The 27687-nt window shown below is 46.1% G+C and overlaps 1 protein-coding gene across 4 annotated transcripts; it reads left to right on the forward strand.

Moving 5' to 3' along the window:
- The first annotated feature begins 596 nt into the window (after positions 1-596).
- LOC127418298 (uncharacterized) lies at positions 597-27189 on the forward strand. 4 transcript variants are annotated; one of them, XM_051658865.1, is made up of 4 exons: positions 597-1134; positions 3914-4011; positions 23464-23594; positions 25934-27189. In XM_051658865.1, the coding sequence occupies exons 2-4, from the start codon at positions 3935-3937 to the stop codon at positions 26416-26418; spliced, it is 693 nt and encodes a 230-aa protein (XP_051514825.1). In that variant the 5' UTR covers positions 597-1134; positions 3914-3934; the 3' UTR covers positions 26419-27189. The 4 variants fall into 4 exon arrangements, with proteins under 4 accessions (XP_051514825.1, XP_051514908.1, XP_051514997.1 ...); XM_051658948.1 differs by having other exon boundaries at positions 3917-4011; XM_051659037.1 differs by lacking the exon at positions 23464-23594.
- Positions 27190-27687: the final 498 nt, after the last annotated feature.

The raw sequence follows: 27687 nt of genomic DNA on the forward strand, positions 1-27687 counted from the left end.
GTCATCTAATTGTGGTTGAGGCTGAAGCAAAACATCTACAGGTGCCATTACTGCTACTTGGCATCCTGAGGCCTTTTTGGCATGTAAGTCTGCAGCATTATTACCTTGAATTACAAAATCATTACCTTTTTTATGTGCTTGACATTTGATAATAGCCAATTTCTTTGGATGCATCATGGCTGAAATGAGCTTGATTATTTGGTCACCAGGTTGAATTGGTGTCCCATTACTCTTTTTTTAACCCTCTTTGTATCCAGACTGCTCCAAATAAATGGCATACTCCATGTGCATATGCAGAGTCTGTATAAATATTAACAGTTTGATTTTTAGCTAAGAGACAAGCCTCAGTCAACGCTTTCAATTCAGCCAATTGTGCTGAGCATGGCTGTTCACAATGCTGCATCACAATTGGAACAAAGATTTTGTTATTCTTTTGACAACAGTGTTGGGCCTCATGTATTCAGATAGAAGACAAAGGCAGGCCTAACAGTCATAAAACCTAACTAAGCCCCCACACATTCCATGTAGTAAATTTTACTGATAAAAATTGCGCCAAAATCAAACAAAGGGAGTCCAAAACAGACTACAAATCCAGGAAGCCTTGCTCACTAAAGGATCGAGCTCTCAACTCCTATGGATGAGGCACACAACAGAACGTCCCTCAAACATGACATCATCAGAAGTTCAAATAATTCTGAAATGCTTAAAGATTTCGCTTCCAGCGACTTAGTTCATCGAATACGGATGTAGCTTTTTGCTGCTCTCCGGTGCAACCTCGTGGCATAAGGAAGTAATGTCCGACTTGAAACTGTAGCCATACAATCTCCATCTCGCTGGACGAGTTGCGATTACTCTGTGTTCAACCGACCACTCTAACAGATCCGAAGGTGACCGCTGAGCAATTCGCATCTTCATCCGTTGGCCTACAGAAGTGAAGAGATTAAAGATTTCTCTTCCATCTTCAATCAAGTCGACATTTCTGAGTTCTCTGCCAGCCCGCCGAGAATCAACAGCCGTACCGCCCGCCGACAGAGCGAGGAAACGGCCTCCCGTCATCACACGAGCCTCAAGGAACCGGGTCAAAGTTAAAGGACGGATGAAAACACATTCTATCTGTGTCCTGATGCAATTCAAGTAAGAGGTTACGTCTGGGTAGAGATAGATTATTATAGCGTGTTATTCTTGTGTTTCAAGGTTTTTGCTTGTACAGTTTACGGACCGCCATGTCCGCTCATTATTAATACTCAGGGTATTAATTATCACAAATTTGTTTTGCTGTATTGTGGTCCAACCAAATTGGATTGTTGTGCATTTTCGCCATCGCAGGTGAGACAGAAACTGAGTTCATCCATTAAAGGGTCAAATAACGCAGGACTTTTACGAGCCCCGCTCGTAAAACCGTGTCTCTGAGTGATGAGCACAGCTGCTTTCTCTCCAGCTATCGCGAAATCAGCTTTCGGGCTGTCACTTAACAATCTCTCTCTCTCTCTCTCTCTCTCTCTCTCTCTCACTAACCACACTGACACACACACACACACACACTGTCACACACACACCTTATGTGTTATAGGATTATTTTTATTTCCATATCTAATCATGTCACTGTTTAGTTTGTAGTTGTAAGTCGGAAGTTTATTGACTGCATTGTATTAATTATTAATTGATATTACTGCATAAATAAACTTTTGTTTATATTACAAAGAGAGGTGTTTTGGTTTGTTTTGGTTTTGCATACGCCTGTGTCATGCTGACGGGATGTCAGTGCTCGGATTCAAACATTCATTCAATGTTTTTTTCCCGAAAATCGATATTCTTCAGATGTCGATTTTCCTAAGAAAACAACCTAATATTGAGACTGTTTTAATATTCGGTTATTAGTCCCTGATTTCAGGGTGGTGCCCCGTCAGTGTTAATCCTTATTAATATTATATTGATTTTTGATAATTGATAATTATCTTTGATGATTGTTGAATTTGAATGATCAATAAGCTAGTGTTAATTTTAATTAATGTTTCATCGAGGTTAACAATTGACGATTATCTTGATAATTGTTGATTTTAAAGGATAAAAAAAAAAGCTAACATTGATTCTCATCAATGTTCTATTGATTTTAATAATTAATAATTATCTTTGATAATTATTAATTATTGCTAATAACCAAACTTGCTCCTAAACGTAGCACACTACATTTACTGGAGCCCCATATGAGGTTTTAATGAGTTAGATCCAATTAATTACTAATAACTACAGAAATAATTATTAGTTATTTCTGATAGTAACACTGATCTAAACAACCGGTAAAGCCCTACAACAGCATACCCTGCTTGATTGCTTAGATGGTCTCTGAAACAGGACCCATCCACAAAATAATTTACTTCTGCATCTATGATTAGTGTTGATTCTAGATCTGGTCTAAGACGAGTAAAAGCTAGAGAGTCTATTATGCATTTATGAGGAGTTCCCTCTCCCTCAAGAGGAATGACATTGGCTGGATTTATTGTTGTACATCATTTTATGGTAATGTCTGGGTAAGTCAACAGTATAGAGTATGTCAAACACCTGGCTTGTGTTAAAACAAATCTACCTTGCTATAATAACTCTGTTACTTTGTGATGCATGTAAATTATCACCGGCTTGCCCATAGTCACAGTGGAAGCTTTATCATAAGCAAAATACACTGCTGCAAGTCCTTGATAGCATGGCGGGTAGCCTTGTGCTACATTGTCCAATTTGGTACTATAATAAGCTATTGGTTACTTTTTTCTCCCACTGCAGGTCTCTTGCATTAAGACTGCTGAGGCATATCCATCTCTTCTGTCTGCTATATACAGATGAAATGGTTTAGTATAGTCTGGTGTTGCTAACGCTGGAGCTGTTTGAAGCTCTTTATTCAATGATTCAAAAGCTATCAGTGCATCTGTATCCCATGTTAATCTAGCTCAGAGATTTTGATGCCCTGTCTGTTTCATTAGTGTTCTTAAGGGAGCTGTTTTAATGGCATAATTTTCTATCCAATCTGCACTAAAACCTGTCTTGCCCAAAAAGGTCATCATTTGTCCCACTGTTTGTGGTTGGGGCACTTTACTTATGCCTTCCAACTGGCTTGGTGATATAGCTGTAGTTTTATGTGCAATGATTCGTCCTAAGTATTCAACCTGTGGTAGGCAGTATTGTAGTTTCTCCTCTGTGACCTTGTGACCTCCTTCAGCTAATTTAGTAAGCACTTTGATTGAATCTTGGTGGCATTGCTCTAGTGTTGTTGAACAAATCAACAAATCATCTACATACTGTATCAGTGTGCTATCCAATCTAAGATCTTCCAAATCAGTTTTCAAAACTTAATTGAACACATGTGGTGAATGTTTAAATCCCTGGGGCATTCTGGTGTATGTATATTGTTTACCTTGACAGGTGAATGCAAAAAGGTGTCTGCTTTCCTCTGCTAGAGGGATGCTGAAAAAAGCAGAGCACAGGTCAACAACAGTAAAATAATTGGCAGCACATGGAACATTAGTCAACAGCGTATGTGGATTTGGAACTTCAGTAGGCCAATATTCTGTTACCTCATTAACTGCTCTTAAATCATGCACTAAGCGCCATTTTGACTTATCTGACTTGATAACTGTTAATATGGGCGTGTTACAATGACTTACTGTTTCAATTAACACCCCTGCCTTATTAAATCCCTCAATTGTCTTTTTAATTCCCTCTACTGCTTCCTGTTTTAAGGGATATTGTTGTTTTCTTGGTAGTTTTACTCCTGGTTTAAGCTTGATTCTAATTTGATTAGCAGATTTTACCAGACCTATATCTGTATCATGTTGAGACCACAATTCAGAAGACACAGGTTTTTCCATTTCTGACATTAGTTCAACTGTTCTTGACTCTAATTTTTCTTTTTCTTTTTCTTTAGTAGTCACTACAACCATAGGCGATGGATCGTACCCCTTACGTGGACACCCACTTGGCCACTAGCTTGGTGGCCATCTGTCACTTCGCCATTACTTTGGGGTAAGTTTCATCGTCCACAGAGCCTCTTTTTGTCCACCCTAACACTAGTCTTCATCATAGTCTTCCTCTTGTCCACAAACTCACTTCCTGTGTCCCCCTTACCCACTATTCTTCTAAATGGGCTTCCTGTTGTCCACAAACTCACTTCCTGTGTCCCCCTTACCCACTATTCTCCTAAATGGGCTTCCTGTTGTCCACAAACTCACTTCCTGTGTCCCCCTTACCCACTATTCTTCCAAATGGGCTTCCTGTTGTCCACAAACTCACTTTCTGTGTCCCCCTTACCCATTAGTCTTCATCATAGTCTTCCTTCCATCCATAGAACCACTATTTGTCCCCTTATCCAATAAACACCACTTTGGCACTTTTAGCACCAGTGTGCCCCCTGATGCCATACATCGCCCTAATTCATGCCGGGCAGCACCCAGGCATCCCACATGCCCCCTATAAGTCTGTTTTTAGGCGTTCCTGACACAAATGATTTTTTGTTAAATTTTTTAATCCATTTACTTCTGGGGCACACAGCGGGGGCCCGCTTTGCCCGCCCAGAGTACTTTAAAGGTGTTTTCTGACGGTCTACCAAAACTTCACCGAAATCGTTAGCACTCTCAGTATGTCTTCAAGAGGCCCACGAGTGTTCACTAGCTATTCATTCACAGGAATAGAACAGGGGACCCAGACAGGATGAAGAAGCTTCGTGTCCCATAGTTCCTGGTGACCAAGTGTATTTTAATTGAGTGACTTGTGAATGAAAAGTGACAGTTATTTTTCTATAATATTTTTCTTGATTTTTTTTAAAGTACTTCCCAAACTCTGAGGTACACAGCTTTTTAATATGTTGTTTCTCAGGGCCCTACGATGAAGCATTCAAAGCCCCCAGGTCTTAGCACCTAATTTAAGACTGTCTACGAAACACCTATGGAATTGCATTGGTTTAATGGGCAAGTGGGCCGTCTAGAAAAGGGGGTTCCAAAGGCCACAGGACCTTGAAATTTGAGATCCTCGACCATCGGGGCCCCCAAATCAGGTTCTAGAATTTGGAGGCTGTAGGTGCTTGATAAGTATAAAAGCCTCTGATGAATGTACTGATGCACATGGGCCTACAGAGCAGGCTGTCTCATTGATTCCTATGAAAAGCAGGGAGATTTGTTGAAAATAATGAAAAATACTTTTCTGCATCCTAAGCCTTAGTCCTCTTGGTGGAGGGGCACTTGACGTGTCACCGTGCGAAATTTGGTCTGTCGGACCTCTGGGCTCGCTGCCAGTGCGAATCCCACGAGCAATTTATTCCATTCATTTCTATAGGTGTTTCATGGACACCCCTCAGAAAGCTCAAAATGACTCCACTTAGTAGTGTGCAAAGTTTGAAGTCTGAATGAATTCATTAAGTGCTTAATTAGCTGACTTGTGCACCTAAAATGACAGTTATTTTTCCATAATATTTTACTTTATTTTTTTTTAAGTGCTTCCCAATCGGTGAGAGACACGGATTTTTAATACATTGTTTATGAGAGCACAAAGATGAAGTATTCGAAGCCCCTAGGTCTTAGCATCAAATTTAAGGATATTTTCACCAGGTCACACAGGAAGTGCCCACGTGCAATTTATTTTAATGCTGAAAAATACATGGATCGTGGACAGTAATTTCTTAGCTAATTATACATTTTAAAGAGTTGTAAGTTGCATAAATGGGTTCTATTGAGTATGTTGAGTGATATACTTGATGTTTGATTGATAATATTACATACAAATAGCAAGAATAGCTTTCAAAATGACATCCCACGAACCATGTATTTGCCACCATTCAAATAAATTGCACGTGGGCACTTCCTGTGTTTTTGCTAAGTCATGCAGGAAGTGCCCACATACAATTTATTTGAATTGTGAAAAATATATGGTTCGTGGACAGTCATTTTTAGCTAAGTATACATTATTTTGAGCTGTAAGTTGCATAAATGGGTTCCATTGAGTATGTTGAGTGATATACTTGATGTTTGATTGATAATATTACATGCAAATAGCAAGAATAGCTTTCAAAATGACGGCCCACAAACCATGTTTTTGCCACCATTCAAATAAATTGCACGTGGGCACTTCCTGTGTTTTTGCAAAGTCATGCAGGAAGTGCCCACGTACAATTTATTTGAATGGTAAAAAATACATGGTTCGTGGACAATCATTTTAATGCAAATTACATTATTTTGAGCTGTAAGTTGCATAAGTGGGTTCCACTGAGTATGTTGAGTGCTATACAGGGTGTTTTATTGATAATATTTCATACACATGCTAATAAAGTCATATAAATAAAAAGTGTGGCAATGTTTCAGTCCAAAGGAAGGTCCCATCTGCAGCTTATTTAATGGATGCCAAACACATGGTTCATGGACAATCATTTTAATGCAAATTATACATTATTATGAGTTATAAATTGCATAGATATATTACATTTAGTATGATGAGTCCTGGTGGTTAGGTGGTTTCATGAATATTATCATATACAAATACTAATAAATGTCCTAAAACATGATTGTCCACAGACCACCTATTTGTTGTCGATAAAATAGATTGTATCTGGGATGATCCCATGTTCAATATGTGACAAGGTCCAACCTTCTTGAAATTCACATCAAAGATAGAGGAGGTTAAGATGAGCACAGTAGTACCAGCTACTTGCTAGCTCATTCTAGAGCTGAGATATGGTGATCCCATGTACAGTTGATCCCATTCAAATTTTTAGGTGGTTCGTGGACAGTCGAATTTGGAGGTTTTGAAGGGTGTATATTGTTCAGGGGGTGTCATACAGTCACCTAAATGTGATATTCAGTGAATTAATCTATCCCACACATTAAAAACAGATGTCCACCAAGTGACTATTTCAGGCAATGCAAATAAATTGCCTGTGGGCCATCCCACTTACAATCTATCTAATGGGCTAAAATAGGTGTTTGGTGGACATCATTGTTTTAACTCCAGGATAAAATGTATGACTCCAAATCACATTTAGGTGACTCTATGATACCCCCTGAACAACATACACCCTTCAAAACCTCAAAATTTTACTGTCCACGAACCACCTAAAATTTTGAATTGGATAAATTGTACGTGGAATCTGCATATCTCAGCTCTGGGTTTAGCTAGGAAGTTGAAACTGGTACTTCTGTGCTCATCTCAGTCTTCTCTATCTTTGGTGTGAATTTCGAGGAGAAAGTCAAATATTTTGTCTCAGGGTTAATACACCTATAAAATAAATTGGAAATTGACAATTAGTATGTTGGTGGACTTAGGGGTAATACACCAATACAATAAATTGAAAATGGACATTTAATATGTTGGTGGACACAATAGACCAATACAATAAATTGAAAATGGACATTTAGTATGTTGATGGACACAGGGGTAATAGACCAATACAATACATTGAAAATTGACATTTAGTATGTTGGTGGACATAGGGTAATACACCTATACAATAAATTGGAAATGGACATTTAGTATGTTGGTTGACACAGGGGTAATAGACCAATACAATAAATTGGAAATGGACCTTTAGTATGTTGGTGGACACAATACACCAATACAATAAATTGGAAATGAACATTTAGTATGTTGATGGACACAGGGGTAATACACCTATACAATAAATTGGAAATGTCATTTAGTATGTTGGTTGACACAGGGGTAGTAGACTAATACAATAAATTGGAAACGTCATGGTTACTGGTGTAACCTCCGTTCCCTGATGGAGGGAACGAGACGTTGGTGTCGATGTAGTGACACTAGGGGTCACTCTTGGGAGCCCGAGACACCTCTGGTCTTTGATAAAAGGCCAATGAAAATTGGCGAGTGGTATTTGCATGCCACTCCCCCGAACATACGGGTATAAAAGGAGCTGGTATGCAACCACTCATTCAGGTTTTACGCTGAGGAGCTGATATAAGCTCCGGCCATTTCAGCGGGTAGTTCAGCGTTGTGGCAGGAGGGACCAACATCTCGTTCCCTCCATCAGGGAACGGAGGTTACACCAGTAACCATGACGTTCCCTATCTGTCACTCACTCGACGTTGGTGTCGATGTAGTGACACTAGGGGTCCCTATACAAAACGCCACAAGGCTGAACTGTGTTACGTGAACTGGCGGTGTGTGGTAGGCAGACTTGCTGTGTGCCTCATAGCCAGCGCACCAGGTCGACACGTAACCTCCCCCAACAGTTATGAGTGTCGAACGGCCCTTTTTGGGGACAAGTCGACTACCTAGAGATAGAGACAGGCTTAACCCAGTCGTGGCCTCTTTCCCCTTCTCTTTTTCCACTCCCTAAAAAAGAAGGGGGATTATCTGACTGGGCCGCCAGGTCTAGTCGGGGGGTGTCCCTCCTAAGGGGAGGACACCGCGGAGACCACACCTCGCCCCAAGAGAGGAGGGGATATTTAAGTGGAAGAATACATCACATGGTCTTTCCAACCATGTGGAGAGCCTTCAAGGTAGATCCTGCCCAATGGGGGAGGAGTTACTACAACATGGAGACTGAGGGGCTCTGCCCAAGGAAGACGCAGTTTGCCAGTAGGGAAACGAACTAGCGGAAGATATAGATTGCATGGGGTTAGCCTTACAGGGAACCGCCACATGCGGAGCACCTACCCCAGAACCGGGCTCTTAGTTAGCGCGTGTACTGGGCCGGCAGCGAGTCTCTCCGAAAACTCGACTGCCACAGGGCTCGGAGGAAGTCAACCAGGGAACAACTTTTGTGAACACTACTGGGAATTAACAGCGCACGTCTTCAGCTCAAAAGGAGGTGGAAGGTGCTATGTGCAAGCGATACACCCGGCCGGCTATCCCGGGCTTATCCGCTTGTGTTGCGTGCCACTACCTGGGATGAAACCGGTTCCACCCGGAGGTTGTAGAACCTTGCAAAGGTGTTGGGTGTTGCCCAGCCCGCTGCTCTGCAATGTCTGTTAGAGAGGCACCTCTGGCCAGGGCCCAAGAAGCCGCTACACCACGGGTAGAATGGGCTCGTAGCCCTACCGGGGGCGGCATGTTTTGGGCGAGACATGCCATAGTTATGGCGTCAATGAGCCAGTGGGCGATCCTCTGCTTGGAGACAGCGCTTCCTTTCCGCTGTGCACCAAAGCAGACAAAGAGCTGCTCAGAGATTCTAAAGCTCTGCGTGCGATCCAAATAGATGCGTAAAGCGCGCACCGGACACAGCAACGACAGGGCTGGGTCTGCCTCCTCCTGGGGCAGTGCTTGCAGGTTCGCCACCTGGTCCCTAAAAGGAGTGGTGGGAACCTTGGGCACATAGCCCGGTCGGGGGTCTCAGATCACGTGAGAATAGCCCGGACCGAACTCCAGGCACGTTTCGCTGACAGAGAACGCTTGCAGGTCACCTACCCTCTTGATGGAAGTGAGCGCAGTCAGGAGGGCAGTCTTCAAGGAGAGTGCCTTAAGCCCGGCTGACTGCAAAACTCAAAGGGGGCTCTCTGTAGACCCTGAAAAACTACAGAGGTCCGATGAGGGAACAAGGCATGGCCTGGAGGGATTCAGCCTCCTGGCGCCTCTTAGGAACCTGATGATCAGATCATGCTTCCCTAAGGACTTACCGTCGACTGCGTCATGGTGTGCTGCTATGGCAGCAACGTACACCTTCAAGGTGGAAGGGGACAGCCTCCCTTCCAACCTTTCTTGCAGGAAGGAAAGCACTGATCTGACTGCACACCTCTGGGGGTTTTCCTGATGGGAAGAACACCACTTAGCGAACAGACGCCACTTAAAGGCATACAGGCGCCTCATAGAGGGAGCCCTAGCCTGAGTGAACGTGTCTACCACCGCAGGTGGGAGACAGCTTAGGTCTTCCGCGTCCCGTCCAGGGCCCAGACATGGAGATTTCAGAGGTCTGGGCACGGGTGCCGGATGGTGCCCCTTCCCTGAGAAAGAAGGGCCTTCCTCAGGGGAATTTGCCCGGGGGGAGCTGTCACAAGGAGCGTGAGGTCCGAGCACCACGTCTGGGCGGGCCAGTAGGGTGCTTACCAGGACGACCTTCTCCTCGTCCTCCCTGACCTTGCACAGGGTCTGTGCGAGCAGGCTCACTGGGGAAAACGCATATTTGCGAATGCCAGGGGACCAGCTGTGTGCCAGCGCGTCTATGCTGAGGAAGGCCTCGGTGAGGGCGTACCAGAGCGGGCAGTGGGAGGATTCTTGGGAGGCGAACAGGTGCACCTGTGCCTGACTGAATCGACTCCAAATCAGCTGGACCAACTGAAGGTGGAGTCTCCACTCTCCTTTGAGGGTAACCTGTTGTCACGGCGCGTCCGCCGGAGTGTTGAGGTTGCCCGGGATGTGAGTGGCTTGCAGCGACTTGGTGCTGCTAACTCCGTTGGAGGAGACGGCGGGCGAGTTATGACATACAGCGGGAGCGCAGACCGCCTTGGCGGTTGACATATGCTACCGCTGCCGTGCTGTCTGTCCGAACTAGCACGTGCTTGCCCTGGATCAACGGCCGGAACCTCCGCAGGGCGAGCAGAATTGCCAGTAACTCGAGGCAGTTGATGTGCCAACGCAGCCGCGGACCCGTCTAGAGGCCGGTGGCTGCATGCCCGTTGCCAACAGCGCCCCAGCCCGTTTTGGAGGCATCTGTCGTGACCACGACGCGCCTGGAGACCAGTTCTAGCGGAACACCTGCTCGTGGAAACGAGAGGTCGGTCCAAGGGCTGAAAAGACGGTGACAGACCGACGTGGCCACCGCCGAGGATGCCATATGCCCCAGGAGCCTCTGAAAATGTTTCAGTGGAACCGCTGTTTTCTGTTTGAACGCCTTCAAACAGGCCAACACCGACTGTGCGCGCTCGTTCGTAAGGTGCGCCGTCAAGGTGACTGAGTCCAACTCCAAACCGAGAAAAGAGATGCTCTGAACCGGGAGGAGCTTGCTCTTTTCCCAGCTGACCCGAAGCCCTAGTCGGCTGAGGTGTGAGAGCACCAGGTCCCTGTGTGCGCATAACCCATCTCGAGAGTGAGCTAGGATTAGCCAGTCGTCGAGATGGTTGAGAATGCGAATGCCCACCCCCTTAACGGGGCAAGGGCAGCCTCTGCGATCTTCGTAAAGATGCGAGGAGACAGGGACAGGCCTAAAGGGAGGACTTGTACCGATACGCCTGACCCTCGAACGCGAACCACAGGAAGGGTCTGTGTCGAGGAAGGATCGAGACGTGAAAGTACGCATCCTTTGGGTCTACCGCCGCGAACCAATCTTGATGCCGGACGCTCGCTAGAATGCGTCTTTGCGTCAGCATCTTGAACGGGAGTCTGTGTAAGGCCCGGTTCAGTACTCGCAGGTCCAAGATTTTCCGCAACCCACCGCCTTTTTTCGGTACAATGAAGTAGGGGCTGTAAAACCCCTTCTTCATCTCGGCTGGAGGGACAGGTTCTATCGCGTCCTTCCGTAGGAGGGTAGCGATCTCCGCGCAAGGTAGCAGCGTTTCCATCTTTCACCAAGGTGAAGTGGACACCGCTGGACCTGGGCGGATGCCCAGCGAAGTGAATCGTGCAGCCGAGTCGGACGGTCCGGACCAGCCCTCGCGACGGACTGGAAAGTGCAAGCCATGCGTCCGAGTTCCGCGCAAGGGGGACCAAAGCGACAACGTCATCGGATGTACCGGCGGGTGGGGCCTCGCGGCGGGGCGGAGCTTGAGGTGCCACACCACATCGTGGCCGTGCTGAGTCCGAGGACATCGAAGCACTTACCTGGCTCCTTGTGACCACCCCCGGAACAGCCTGGGACGGGGGAGGAAGAGGCCTGTCCTCATGACCCGTGGAGACTGTAACATCGGGGGCGGATTTGTGCCACAGCTGGGCGCTCAGGGCGGGAGACCGCCGCTGGAGCGCCAACCTGCCAAATGGAGTGGTGGACGGTGGTTGTGATGCCAGCCGTACACACTGAATATGTGACCCAGGGAACAAGGAAACCACTCTTGTGGAGCTCTTGAGTACTGCAGCCACTTGGGCATGCAGCGCAATTAAATGCAAAAGGTAACAAAAAGAAGATCTGCTTACCAGCTCCAGAGCAGTGGGTTTCGTTGTCCCTGGGTCGCCCGTCTCAGGGGCGCTTCGAAGACCTCCGTGGGTTCTTCGGTGCTGGCTGTGAGACGGTTGGCGTCGGCTTCCTGCGATGGGCTCCACGCCGGGGCCGGGCCGGAGGGGCGGGCTGCGGCAGAGCCGGTGCAGTCACCGCAGGGGGACGCCCTCGGCGATGAGTAGATGGGGTGCGGGATCTTGAGCCACGCCGGGGCAGGACAAACCGGCTAGCATCCATCTACTGCTCTACCATCGAGAACTGCTGGGCAAAGTCCTCGACGGTGTCGCCGAATAGGCCCGCCTGGGAAATGGGGACAGCAAGGAATCGTGTCCTGTCGGCCTCACCCATCTCGACCAGGTTGAGCCAAAGGTGGCGCTCCTGGACCACTAGTGTGAAATCCACTCTAACCGACGCTCGCGGCTGTCCGGGAAAGCATGTCTTCATCTCCGCGTCAGCCTGTGACTGGGCGATCGACCCCGAAGGGAGGAGCCCAGCTGAGGCTTCCGACTGGACGAGCCCGCTCTCAGAGCTCATCACTTTCGCGGGCTCCGAATAAGAGGTCGAACTCGCCGTGAGACGAGCCGGCGGACTCACCCGGAAGCCCGATCGGGGCAGACGAGCGTGCTGGGGAATGGGAGGTCCGCGGGAGGATACCCGGCGGAGGCAGTCCCATTGGGGTCCCCAAATCGCCCCCAGTGCTAGCCGCGCTGGCCTCAAACCCGTGGGTAAAAGGACCGAGGCGGGAGCCTCTGGGGTGGCTCGCTTCCTTACGAAGGCGAGCCGCGACCGCAACGTTGCCATGGACACATTCTCGCAATGAGAATGTGACCATCCACGAACGCTGTCTCCGCGTGAGCAGTGCCCAGACACGAAAGACAGTGATCGTGACCGTTAGAAGGCGAGAGATAACGAGCACAACCAGGAATAACACACAATCGGAAAAGCAATCCGTGTGTGCGCTCTTTTAGAGAAATATATATTCTTTTAGAGGGGAAAAATGCTCTTTCAGAAAATATACCCTCTAGTTTTTCTGCCGAAGCGCCCAGGGGCGTTCTCTGCAGTGCACCAGTGCAGAGGGGGGAGAAGCCGCTGAAATGCGCCATCAGATCCAGCAGGTGAATGAACAGTATTATTCAGTTCAGCGAACATGACAGTTCGGCTCCGAAGAGAAAATCTGAATGAGTGGTTGCATACCAGCTCCTTTTATACCCGTATGTTCGGGGGAGTGGCATGCAAATACCACTCGCCAATTTTCATTGGCCTTTTATCAAAGACCAGAGGTGTCTCGGGCTCCCAAGAGTGACCACTAGTGTCACTACATCGACACCAACGTCGAGTGAGTGACAGATAGGGAATGGACATTTAGTATGTTGGTGGACTTATGGTTAATACACCAATACAGTAAATTGGAAATGGACATTTAGTATGTTGTGGACACTGGGGTAATACACCTATACATTAAATTGGAAATTGACATTTAGTATGTTGTGGACACTGGGGTAATACACCTATACAATACATTGAAAATTGACATTTAATATGTTGGTGGACACAATAGACCAATACAATAAATTGAAAATGGACATTTAGTATGTTGGTGGACACAGGGGTAATAGACCAATACAATAAATTGAAAATGGACATTTAGTATGTTGATGGACACAGGGGTAATAGACCAATACAATAAACTGGAAATGGACATTTAGTATGTTGGTTGACTTAGGGGTAATAGAGCAATACAATACATTGAAAATGGACATTTAATATGTTGGTGGACACACTAGACCAATACAATAAATTGAAAATGGACATTTAGTATGTTGATGGACACAGGGGTAATAGACCAATACAATAAATTGGAAATGAACATTTAGTATGTTGTGGACACAGGGGTAATACACCTATACAATAAATTGGAAATTGACATTTAGTATGTTGGTGGACTTAGGGGTAATATACCAATACAATTAATTGAAAATGGACATTTAATATGTTGGTGGACACAATAGACCAATACAATAAATTGAAAATGGACATTTAGTATGTTGATGGACACAGGGGTAATAGACCAATACAATACATTGAAAATTGACATTTAGTATGTTGGTGGACACAGGGTAATACACCTATACAATAAATTGGAAATGGACATTTAGTATGTTGGTGGTGACAGCGTAATAGTGTGATAGTGTGTTCATGGTCAGCCCAGCCCCCGCCCCCTCCCGGACACGCCCCCGCGGTTGGCCAATCAAAGGCTCGCTTCCGTGGGCTTTTTCCCCAGAATAGCTGGTAAGGGGCCGTTTAGTGGCTCCGTGGGTCGTGGGGGCGGTCCTTGGCACCCCGAGAAGGAAGTGATGCAATATAGTGGGCATTTGGGCTTGTAGGGTTTTCGTGGTCAGCCCCCACCTTCCCCAAAAAAAGAGCCCACCTGTGGTTTATTTGAATAGAGAGGGAGCCCACTGCAATAAGCCTGCGGTGGGATGTGGTGGCGCCACCCAGCGGTCGGCTGCAGAACTGCAAGGAAAAATGTTCAGTTTTTGAACACTCGTAGCGCAGCCACCATGGGGCGCAGCCACTCAGTGACACCTCTGGTCGTCTTCGGGGGACCCACCGGTCGAAGCGGAGTAGCGCTACGCGTCGGCAAAAATCATTTAGGGGGTGTCGCACAGTGTCCACGAACCAGCAGCCACGCAGCTACCGAATAAGCACTCAGAGGACCTCCCGGCCTTACTACATCCCTACTGGCAAGGCTCCGGGGCCAGATGGTTTTGCCACTGAATTTTTTTGGATCTTATGCTACAGAATTGGCTCCACTTTTGTTAGAAGTTTATACGGAATCATTAAAGAATGGAAAGCTTCTGCCAACCATAACACAAGCCCGGATCAGTCTGATTCTTAAAAAGGACAAAGATCCAAGCGAGTGAAAGAGTCACCGTCTAATTTCCCTGATCCAGCTAGACTAAAAATATTGTCAAAAATTCTGGCTAACCGATTAAGTAAGGTTGTGACATCCTTTATACACATAGATCAGGTGGAGTTTATTTGGGGCCTCAGATCTTCTGATAATATTAGGCGTTTCATCAATATTATGTGGTCAGTGGCGAATGATCAGACTCCGGTCCCGGCCATCTCACTTGACACCGAAAAGGCATTTGATATGGTAGAATGGGATTATCTTTTTAAGATTTTGGAGTTATACGGGTTCGGGAATACTTTTATTGGATGGATCAAGTTACTTTAAAGACACGCAGTAGCGGCGGTACAAGCAAAGTGATTAATTTCAGATATTTTACTCTGGATAGGACCACCCGGCAGGGTTGCCCTCTTTCCCCATTATTGTTCTGTCTTGCCCTGGAACCATTAGCAGCCGCGTTAAGTAGGGAAGATGACTTTCCAGGGGTGGTGGCGGGAGGTGTGGCACATAAGCTTTTGCTTTACGCAGATGATATTTTATTATTCATCTCTGACCCCATTAGATCTATGCCTTGCCTCCATAGAATTATTAATTCCTAAATTATAACGGCTTTCCAGCCAGGTGCCTTCCAGTGGCCCAAACAGGGCATTAAGTATTTGGGCATTTTATTCCCAGCAAATTTGTCTAATTTAGTTAGTGATTGAGTTAATTTTGACCCCTTAATAAAAACGTTTTCGAGCAATGTGGGCAGGTGAGCTTCATTACATTTATCTATGATCGGGAAGGTTAATGTTATTAAAATGAATTGTATTCGAAAATTCAACTACCTGCTACAATTTCTCCCTGTAGATGTCCCCCTCTCTTATTATAAGCAATTTGATAGCATAACGAAGTCCTTCATTTGGAACGGTAAGTGTCCTAGATTGCATTTTGATAAGTTACATAGGCCGATTGACAAAGGTGGGCTAGGCCTACCCAAGATTTTGTTTTATTATTATGCCTTCGGTCTCAGACATTTGGCTCATTGGTCACTTCCACCTGAAAGAGCCCTCCCTGGTTTTGTATTGAACAGGAAGTTCTTGCCCCTATTTTGCCACTGCAGAGCCTTTCTATTAAACTAATCGGAGAAGTTACATGCTGTTATCTCGCATTTGCACTCGGTATGGACAAAAGTGTCCAGAGTGTTTAATTTGGATATTTATTTAAATGTTGCCTCAAGCATATGGCTGAGCCCTAAATTATGTATTAATAAGTCCCCTTCTGCTGGTGAGAGTGGATTGTGAGGGGGGTTACTACACTCTGTGATCTGTATGAGAGTGGAGTGTTGAGATCTTTTGAGAATTTGGTTCAACATTTTGGGATTCCCAGATCTCAGTTTTATAGGTATTTACAGCTGCGCCACCGGCTCTGTATTGTTTTAGGGAGTAGCACACACCCCCCTAAAGTGGCAAATACTCTGGGAGAGGTGATTACTGCTTTTGAAAAAGGTCATGAGGCATCAGTGTATTACTCTCTGTTAATTCAGAGTCTGGGGGATGGAGCTTCAACTTCTCTCAAGAGATTATTGGAGAAAGATTTAAATTTGGTATTGGAGGAGGGAGTGTGGGCTAGGATTCTAAAAAATGTCAAGTCTGCATCTAGAGATGCAAGGGTTAGCATTATGCCATTCAAGATTTTACATATATTCTATTTGACCCCCTTTAGATTGTATAGGCGTGGTCTTAAAGACACACCCACCTGCTGGCGATGCCAATCAGAAGTTGGAGACAACCTATGTCTTTTGGGGGTGTGTTAAGATCCAAGAATTTTGGTTGAAAGTTCAGAGTTGTTTGTGTGTCGCTTTGGGCACTCAAATTTTACTTTGCCTCAGACATTGTATTTTGGTCGATGGGGCGCTCATAAATGTGGGGATAAACATATAAAAAATTGGGTTCTAACCAGTATCATGATTGGCGGACAAATTATTTTAAGGGGTTGGAAGTTGGATGGAGCACCATCATCTCCGGAGTGACACCGCAGAGACCACACCTCACCCAGAGAGAGGGGGGGTATTTAAGTGGAAATACGTCACATGGTTTTGCCGAGCTATGTCAGAAGTATGCCATGTGGAGAAGTCCCATGGTAGGTCCTACCCTACGGGGAGGAGTTACTACGAGCATGGAGACTGGGGCAGAGGGGCCTCTGCCCAAGGAAGACGCAGTTTGCCAACAGGGAAACGAATATGCGGAAGATACACGTCGCATGGGGTTACCTACGGGGAACCGCCACATGCAGAGCACCTACCCTAGTACAGGGCTTTAGTTAGCACGTGTACTGGGCCAGCAGCGAGTCTCTCCAAAAACTCATCTGCCACAGGGCTCGGAGGAAATCAACCAGGGAACACAGTTTGTGAACACTACTGGGAGTTAACGGTGCACGTCTTCAGCTCAGGGGAGGTGAAAGGCGCTATGTGCAAGCGATACACCTGGCCGGCTGTCCCGGATTTATCTGCTTGTGCGTGCCACTACACGGGTTGAAAACAGTTCCACCCAGAGGTTGTAGAACCTCACAAAGGTGTTGGGTGTTGCCCAGCCCGCTGCTCTGCAAATGTCTGTTAGAGAGGTGACCCTGGCCAAGGCCCAGAAGGCTGCTACACCCCAGATAGAATGGGCCCATAGCCCTGCCGGGGGCGGCACGTCCTGGGCATGATATGCAACAGTTATGGCGTCAATGAGCCAGTGGGCGATCCTCTGCTTGGAGACAGTGCTTCCTTTCCACTGTCCACCAAAGCAGACAAAGAGCTGCTCAGAGACTCTAAAGCGCTGCGTGCGATCCAAATAGATGCGAAAAGTGCGCACTGGACACAGCAACATCAGGGCTGGGACTGCCTCCTCCTGGGGCAGTGCTTGCAGGTTCACCACCTGGTCCCTAAAAGGGGTCGTGGGAACCTTGGGCACATAGCCCAGTCGGGGTCTCAGGATCATGTGAGAGTAGCCCGGACCGAACTCCAGGCACATTTCGCTGACAGAGAACACTTGCAGGTCTCCTACCCTTTTGATGGAAGTGAGGGCAGTCAGGAGGGCAGTCTTCAAGGAGAGTGCCTTAAGCTTAGCTGACTGCAAAGGCTCAAAGGGGGCTCTCTGTAGACCCTGAAGAACTACAGAGAGGTCCCATGAGGTAACGAGGCACGGTCTGGAGGGATTCAGCCTCCTGGCGCCTCTCAGGAACCTGATGATCATGTCATGCTTCCCTAAGGACTTACCATCCACTGTGTCGTGGTGTGCCGCTATAGCGACTACATACACCTTCAAGGTGGAAGGGGACAGCCACCCTTCCAACCTCTCCTGCAGGAAGGAAAGCACCGATCCGACTGCGCATCTCTGGGGGTCTTCCCATCGGGAAGAACACCACTTAGCGAACAGACGCCACTTAAAGGCATACAGGCACCCTAGCCTGAGTGATCGTGTCTACCACCGCGGGTGGTAGACCACTTAGGTCTTCTAAGTCCCGTCCAGGGGCCAGACATGAAGATTCCAGAGGTCTGGTCGCAGGTGCCAGATGGTGCCCCATCCTGGCTGTCACGAGGAGCATGAGGTCTGAGAACCACATCTGGGTGGGCCAGTAGGCTGCTACCAGGACGACCTGCTCCTCATCCTCTCTGACCTTGTACAGGGTCTATGTAAGTAAGCTCACTGGGGGAAACGCATATTTGCGAAGTCCAGGGGGCCAGCTGTGTGCCAGCGCATCTATACCGAGAGGTGCCTTGGCCAGGGTGTACCAGAGTGGGCAGTGGGAGGATTCTTTGGAGGCGAACAGGTCTACCTGTGCCTGTATGAACTGACTCCAGATCAGCTGGACCACCTGAGGGTGGAGTCTCCACTTTCCCCTGAGGGTAACCTGCCGTGACAGAGTGTCCGCTGCAGTGTTGAAGTCGCCCGGGATGTGAGTGGCTCGCAGCGACTTGAGGTGCTGCTGACTCCAGAGGAGGAGACGGCAGGCGAGTTGGGACATACAACGGGAGCGCAGACCACCTTGACGGTTGACATATGCTACCATTGCCGTGTTGTCTGTCCGAACTAACACGTGCTTGCCCTGAATCAACGGCCGGAACCTCCGTAGGGCGAGCAGAATTGCCAGCAACACGAGGCAGTTGATGTGCCCATTGCAAACAGCGCCCCAGCCCATTTTGGAGGCGTCTGTCATAGCCTGGAGACCTGCTCTAGGGGAACGCCTGCCCATAGAAACGTGAGGTCAGTCCAAGGGCTGAAGAGGCGGTGACAGATCGGCATGATGGCCACGCGATGCGGTCCGCGGCGCCATGCCCATCTCGGGACTCGAGTCTGAAACCAGTGCTGAAGCGGTCTCCTATGCATCAACCCGAGCAAAATGGCCACCGCTGAGGATGCCATATGCCCAGGAGCCTCTGAAAGTGTTTCAGTGGAACCGCTGTTTTCTGTTTGAACGCCGTCAAAGAGGTCAGCACTGACTGTGAGTCCAACTCCAAACCGAGAAAAGAGATGCTCTGAACCAGGAGGAGCTTGCTCTTTTCCCAGTTGACCCGAAGCCCTAGTTGGCTGAGGTGCGAGAGCACCAGGTCCCTGTGTGCACCAATCGTCGAGATAGTTGAGGGTGAGAATGCCCACCTCCCTTAGTGGGGCAAGGGCTGCCTCTGCGACCTTTGTGAAGACATGAGGGGACAAGGACAGACCGAAAGGGAGGACCTTGTACTGATACGCCCGACCCTCGAATGCAAACCGCAGGAAGGGTCTGTGTCAAGGTGGAATCGAGACGTGGAAGTACGTGTCCTTCAGGTCTACCACCGCGAACCAATCTTGATGCTGGACGCTTGCTAGAGTGCGTCTTTGTGTCAGCATCTTGAACGGGAGTCTGTGTAAAGCCCAGTTCAGTACTCGCAGGTCCAAGACTGGCCGCAACGCACCACCTTTTTTGGTACAACAAAGTTGGGGCTGTAAAACCCCTTCTTCATCTCGGCCGGAGGGACAATCTCATCAGACGTACCGGCGGATGGGGCCTCGCGGTTGGGGCGGAGCCTGAGGTGCCACACCGTGTCGTGGCTGTGCTGAGTTCAGGGACATCAAAGTACTTACCTGGCTCCTTGTGACCACCCCCGGAACAGCCTGGGACAGGGGAGAAAGAGGCCTGTCCTCGTGACCCTTGGAGACTGTAACACTGGGGGCGGATTTGTGCCACAGCTGGGCGCTCAGGGGCGGGGAGACCACCGTTGGAGCGCCAAACCTGCCAAAATGGAGTGGTGGACAGTGGTCGTGATGACGGCCGTGCACACCAGGTATGTGACCCAGGGAACAAGGAAACTGCTCTTGCTGTACTCTTGGGTACCGCAGCCACTTGGGCATGCAGCGCAATTAAATGCAAAGGTAACAAAAGATTCTCCTCCCGGCCCTCCACCGGGGGATGGAGTGGTCTGCTTACCAGCTCCAGAGCAGCGGGTTTCGTTGTCCCTGGGTCGCCCGTCTCAGGGGCACTTCGAAGCCTTTCGTGGGTTCTTGGCAGCCACGAGACAGGTGGCATCTGCTTCCTGCGGTGGGCTCCACGCAGGGGCCGGGCCGCAGGGGTGGGCTGCGGTGGAGCCGGTGCAGTCACCGTAGGGGGACGCCCTTGGCGATGAGCAGACGGGGTGCGGGATCTTGAGCCGCGCTGGGGCAGGATGTGCCGGATAACCTCTCTCTGCTGCTTCACCGCTGAGAACTGCTGGGCAAAGTCCTCGTGTTGCCGGACTGGCCAAATTGGGAAATGGGGGCAGCAACGAACCGTGCCTTGTCGGCCTCTCCCATCTTGACCAGGTTGAGCCAAAGGTTGCGCTCCTGGACCACTAAGGTGGACATCGCCCGCCCGAGAGACCACGCCGTGCCTCCCACAACCTTGTCAGATCTTCATGCACTTCCAGGAAGAAAGGAATGGGGCGGGGCATGGCTGTGAGCACCACCATGAGCCCAGGAACCAATCATTCAGCCGCGAGGGTTCAGGGGAGAGCAGAGGGTTCCACTCTAGCCCGACGCTCGTGGCTGCCTGGGAAAGCATGTCATCATCTCCGTGTCTGCCTGTGACTGTGCGACTGCACCCGAAGGGAGGAGCCCAGCTGAGGCTTCCGCGTCCGACTGGACGAGCCCGCTCTTTGATGCTGTGCTCGAGAGCTCATCACTTTTGAGGGCTCCGAATAAGAGGTTGAACTCGCCATGAGACGAGCTGGCGGACTCATCCGGAAGCCCGATCGGGGCAGACGAGCATGCTGGGGAATGGGAGGTCCACAGGGAGATATCCCATTGGGGTCCCCAAATCGCCCCCAGTGCTAGCTGCGCTGGCCTCATACCCATGGGTAGAAGGACCGAGACGGGGAGCCTCTGGGTGGCTTGCTTTCTTACGAATTCTTCTCGCAATGAGTACATGACCCATCCACGAATGCTGTCTCCACGTGAGAAGTGCCCAGACACGAAAGATAGTGATCGTAACAGTCAGAAGGCGAGAGATAATGAGCGCAACCAGGAATAACACACAAACGGAAAAAGATGTTCCGTGTGCGCCGCTCTTTTAGAGAAATATACTCTTTTAGAGAAATATACTTTTTTAGAGAAATATACTCTTTTATTTCTGCCGAAGCGCCCAGGGGCATTCTCTGCAGTGCACCAGTGCAGAGGGGGGAGAAGCCGCTGAAATGCGCCGTCAGATCCAGCAGAGGTGAATGAACAGTCATGGGAATTCAGCTCAGTGAGCATGACCATTCGGCTCCGAAGAGAAAATCTGAATGAGTGGTTGCATACCAGCTCCTTTTATACCCATATGTCCGGGGGAGTGGTATGCAAATACCACTCGGCAATTTTCAATGGCCTTTTATCAAAGACCAGAGGTGTCTCGGGCTCCCAAGAGTGACCCCTGAGTGACAGATAGGGAACTGAGTTTAAATGTACAGCATTTGGCTAAGGTGTGTGTAAACTTCTGACTTTGTAACATTCTGTAATGTCTGTAATGATGTTGCTGGCACTGGCAATGACAAAGAAGATGATGATGGTGTAATCATCCAATGAAATGGAATCCAATGGCGTGGCATGGAGCAGACTCAGGATCCAGGGCAAAAGATGGTGCTAGCTCAGTGACCATGATGAGGAACTCTGGCTTTATTTGTGAGAGTAAATAAATACTTAAATGAATAAAGATTCTCTATAATGTGTAAAGGTTCCTTACCCATTCATAAATTACATATTCAATTTTATATAATCTATTCTTATTATACACAAACATACACACACATTGAAGCCAATTATAATTAAAAACAGAGAAAAGTATTTCACAGATAACATTATGCTTTCAGATCAGATCAAGTAAAAGCCTGTTAAAGGCTACGCGAACCAAACATGGATAACACAGAAATAGAAACAAGGTGTTCATATAACCGCCCTGTGTGTGTGCGTTTGTGCGTGCGTTTGTGTGTGTGTGAGAGAGAGAGAGAGAGAGAGAACAAGAGAGAGTCGAACGCATTGCCACCTAAAATAAACAGGCATCGGATCACATTTCACTGATTTGTTGACTGTGAGTATACGAGTTGCAAACTGTTATCATAATGCTTTTGTGACAATTTGGCAGTCTGTTTCATAAAACAAACATATAATTTGCTTCAAAAAAAAAAAATTCTTGCATGTCCAGTGTAAACAGAAATGGATGGTGAATGTTTCCAAACTATGATGACTGTTTGAGCTGTAAACTGTTATCGTTGTACTTCAGTGACCTGACCATTTGGATGTATGAGCGATGAGTAGGTCCCGTCACATTTTGTCTGATCCCAACAGAGTTGAGAATATTGATAAATGCTAATCCCAGTGTATCATTTTCACTATTTGTGTGAATGTTGAAGTCACCAACACTTAAAGCTTTATCCACAGTAACTACTAGATCTGAAAAGAAAATCAGCAAATTCTCTAAGGAAATCAGAATATGGCCCAGGTGGTCTTTATATTGCAGCAAGAGTGTAGCCAGTCTGTCTGCTTCCTGACCTGGTCCCCAGTTAGTCAAATACTATTACTATTAAGACTATGAGCCAAATTACTTGAAAGAAGAGCATGGATGGAGTCCATCTCTCTTTAACAGGACAGGTCTAACCCAAAAACTCATCTAATTGTCTATAAATCCTGTGCTATTTTCTGGACACCATTCAGACATCCAGCAATTTTGTGACAATAATCCTCAATAAACCTCATTACCACGACGACATCTGACATCATTTTTGCAAGTTCACATACCTCTTTAACATTATATTTAGTGATCTCTGACTGGTGAAGCAGGATATCGTTAGTGCCAACATTAATAACAATCTTAGAAAATCTACATTTAGCATTAGCCAGCACTTGTAAATTTTATCTGATGTCAGACACTATGGCTCTTGGCAGGCAGTTTACAATGGTGACTGGAGTCTCTATTTCCACGTTCCTTAATATAGAATCACCTATAACCAGAGCTCTTCCAACAGGCTTCTCAGTGGGTGCATCGCTGAGTGGGAAGAACTTGTTGGAGACTCTATCGGGAGATTGGTGTCACGTTGCCCTATGAGTATGCCGGCAGACGTCACCCAAATGTCCTGCTGTGGGGACTCTACCGCTGGTACCGAAGTGTGTGTGTTGCTTGCTATACTGGCTCATTCTCTCTGACCTCCACTAGCGTTCAGATGAGTGTCTGTAATCTAACTAATTCCTTATATTAGTCACATGTGAATCCCTCACTGCTGACAGATGATTGTAAATATGTGGCATGCAGTGTAAGTAGCTATAGCGTGTGCTGATGCTATGACTTACCACAATTGTTTATTGTCATGGTGGTGGTTCCTGCTCAGCGGGAGTTTGAGATCGATTCAATAATCCTTGTAAAAAACGCAGAAGGGGTGCACAAAGTTGAATCTCGATAAAATTAGAAAGGTCAAAAAAATTGATGCATGTGGTAAAATGGCAGAGATTAAAGATTAAAATGCTGAAAATAGAAAAATAACCATGGCTAAGCAGCTAGCAGGCTACAAACACAGACTTAATAATGTCAGACCCAAAAACAAACTCCTCTCTCCTGGACAAACTCCACTCTCTGCACTGCTCTCATACTCCTATGTTGGAGCTGGTGTTTTTGAATGAATTAGTTGAGTGAAGTAATCATTCTTGTTCACTTCAGTTAGCTGCTAATGATTTAATGTCTCATAACATAAAAGGCACTCATTTGTACCATATACTGGCATTAAGCTATAATCTCCAGAAATTGACACTGAATGAATCTGAACTAATCTTTTATGGTTTACAGATTCAAAAGAAAAAGTTACTAGGATGAATCAAAATTACCACCACTCTTTGAAAATCTGCAAACACAGACATGTGGAGTGAAACAAATAAAGTGCCTCAGTGTTCTTAAACCAATTATCAGCAAAGCCAGAGCCCCTCAACATATTCACACTATACATTCAATATAGTGAATGCTATATAGTGCACTATTCAAGGATATGATGTGATTTCAGAGTGTTCTGGAGGAAAACCTATAAAAGCCATTTACCAGTTGATTAAACTCTGATTGGTCAATGACACAGTAGGGCTTTACTGGTTGTTTAGATCAGTGTTACTATCAGAAATAATTAATAATTATTTATTTAGTTATTAATTAATATTTAAATTAATTAGTTGAATCTAACTCATTAAAACCTCATATGGGACTCCAGTAAATGTAGTGCGCTACGTTTAGGAGCAAGTTTGGTTATTAGCAATAATTAATAATTATCAAAGATAATTATTAATTATTAAAATCAGTAGAACATTGATTAGAATCAATGTTAGCTTTTCTAATCCTTTAAATCAACAATTATCAAAGATAATCGTTAATTGTTAACATCGATGAAACATTAATTAAAATTAACACTAGCTGATTGATCATTCAAATTCAACAATCATCAAAGATAATTATCAATTATCAAAAATCAACAGAATATTAATAAAGATTAACATTGACGGGGCACCACCCTGGAATCAGGGACTAATAACCAGAGAGTATAACATTCTCAATATTAGATTGTTTTCTTAGAAAAATCGACATCCGAAGAATATCGATTTTCGGGGAAAAAAATCAATGAATGAAGGCTTGAATTCGAGCACTGACATCCCGTCAGCATGACACAGGCATATGCAAAACAAACCAAAACACTTCTCTTTGTAATATAAACAAAGTTTATTTATGCAGTAATATCAATTAATAATTAATACAATGCAGTCAATAAACTTCCGACTTACAACTACAAACTAAACAGTGATATGATTAGATATGGAAACTAAAATAATCCTATAACACATAAGGTGTGTGTGTGAGAGTGTGTGTGTGTGTAAGGAGGAACGCGCACAAAATGGCGGACGTGACTCTCGTGGAGAGTATGTCACGCGAGACTTCTGGCCAGGGAATATGACCGTGAATGGGGGCAGAGAGAAACCAGTCAATGGCGTCTTCCAGTTACCGTGTGTATCTGCTTGTACGATAGCTTAGGGACAAAGCTGGGCTTTAGCATGAAGCTATCTACGAGCCAAAAATGTGTGTCAGAATGTTTGTGAGGGGTCGCGTGCGTGTGTGTGTGTGTGTGTGGTTAGTACGAGAAGGAATAAAGTGACGGCCCTAAAGCCGATTTTGCGATCGTGGGAGAGAAAGCAGCTGTTAGTTTATCGCTCAGAGACGCGGTGGACGGCTCGTAAACAGTCCTGCGTAATTTGACTCTTTAATGGATGAACTCAGTTTACCGGTCTCACCCGCGATGGCAAAATTGCACAACAGTCCAATTTGGTTGGACCACAATACAGCAAAACAAATTCGTGATAATTAATACCCTGAGTATTAATAATGAGCGGACATGGCGGTCCGTAAACTGTACAAGCAAAAAAACCTTGAAACACAAGAATAACACACTATAATATTCTATCTCTGCCCAGACGTAAACCTCTTACTTGAATTGCATGAGGATGCAGAATGTGTGGTCATCCGTCCTTTAATTCCGTCCTGGTTCCTTGAGGCTCGGGTGATGATGGGAGGCCGTTTCCTCGCTCTGTCAGAGGGCGTACGCCTGACTGTTTCTCGGCGGGCTGGCGGAGAAATCAGAAATGTCGACTTGATTGAAGATGGAAGAGAAATCTTTAATCTCTTCATTTCTACAGGCAAACGGATGAAGATGCGGATTGCTCAGCGGTCTCCTTCGGATCCGTTAGAGTGTTCGGTTGAACACAGAGTAATCTCAACTTGTCCGGCGAGATGGAGATTGAATGGCCACAGTTTCAAGTCGGACGTTACTTCCTTGTGCCACGAGGTTGCACCTGAGAGCAGCGATGAGCTACATCTATATTCGGCGAACAAAATTGTTGGAAGCAAATCCCGGAAGCATTTCAGAGGTATTTCTACTCCTGATGATGTCATGGTTTGAGGGACGTTCTGTTGTGTGCCTTATCCAATAGGAGTTGAGAGTTCGATCCTTTAGTGAGCAAGGCTTCATGGGATTTGTAGTCTGTTTTGGACTCCCTTTGTTTGATTTTGGCACGATTTTTATCAGTAAGATTTACGACTTGGTATGTGGGGGGCTGAGTTAGGTTTTTACGACTGTGTTAGGCCTGCCTTTGTCTTCTATCTGAATACATGAGGCCCAACAACACGCAGCAACCACACAAAGAACTTTTTATCTTGCACAGTGTGAAAAACCCCCTTTCTTTGCCTCTTTCTTCTGCACTTACTTCTTCTATACTCCTTTAGCTAGAACTTGGCAGTGTGATACTGGAGATATTGTTGACTTTTGTATGACACATTTCTTGTTTTGTTCCTCATTTGTAAGTCACTTTGGATAAAAACATGACAAAAGTAAATATAATAAATTGACTGCTTGTCGCCAATCTTTAACATGTTTTCTATTAAGTAATCCTTTTGAAGTGAACTATGTAAAAAAATGATGTTTTATAAGAGAAGTCACAGACAATTTTGCAACAGGTATGTTTCTCAAACCTTTTCTCTTTTCCTTTTTTTTAATTTGTTTTCACTCTGGTATCATGCATTCTAGTTTAATCTATCATAGAGGTCTTTCAAACTTGTAACTATCAAAATTTGTGACCATCTGATGTACCATTTTAAATAAATACTGTTGATAAACGCTTTTCCCTTTTAATCCATGTGTAGTTTTATGGCACTAAATAAACTAGAATTAACAGTTAAGCGATACATATTGTGTTGCAATAAGTTCACAATAAAGTTCAAAGCAATGCTGTCCCATTCTATTCTAACTGTGCTTATTTCTGTCAATAGTGTAAGTAGCAGAGGGTGGTAATAGACAAGAAATTAGCTTAAAAACTTTTGCTGTTGCATCTTGCTGTTAATGTTTATTCAGTCATTTCGGCATTCCTATAGCTGAACCACTGTTGTGAAAACCACCCTACAGCTGTTATTGTATTCATTTTTAAGTGTTCCAAACCACTTGATGTAAGCACTTGATGTAAAACTAAGATTAGACCACAGGTTTACATTCTGTACTTTAGTGTCCACGTTTTTGTTGCTATTACATATACATTGGTACTGTTATATATTTTTACATAACTTGGCTTGATGCATGTTTACATATGCATGCATAACTGCTAAATACACGCGCACATGCACACAGGTTACAATATTGATGCAAATGCATGCTTTTGCTGTTTATATAAGGCGAAGC

The sequence above is a fragment of the Myxocyprinus asiaticus genome, chromosome 1 (assembly GCF_019703515.2).
Source record: "Myxocyprinus asiaticus isolate MX2 ecotype Aquarium Trade chromosome 1, UBuf_Myxa_2, whole genome shotgun sequence".
Lineage (NCBI taxonomy): Eukaryota > Metazoa > Chordata > Actinopteri > Cypriniformes > Catostomidae > Myxocyprinus > Myxocyprinus asiaticus.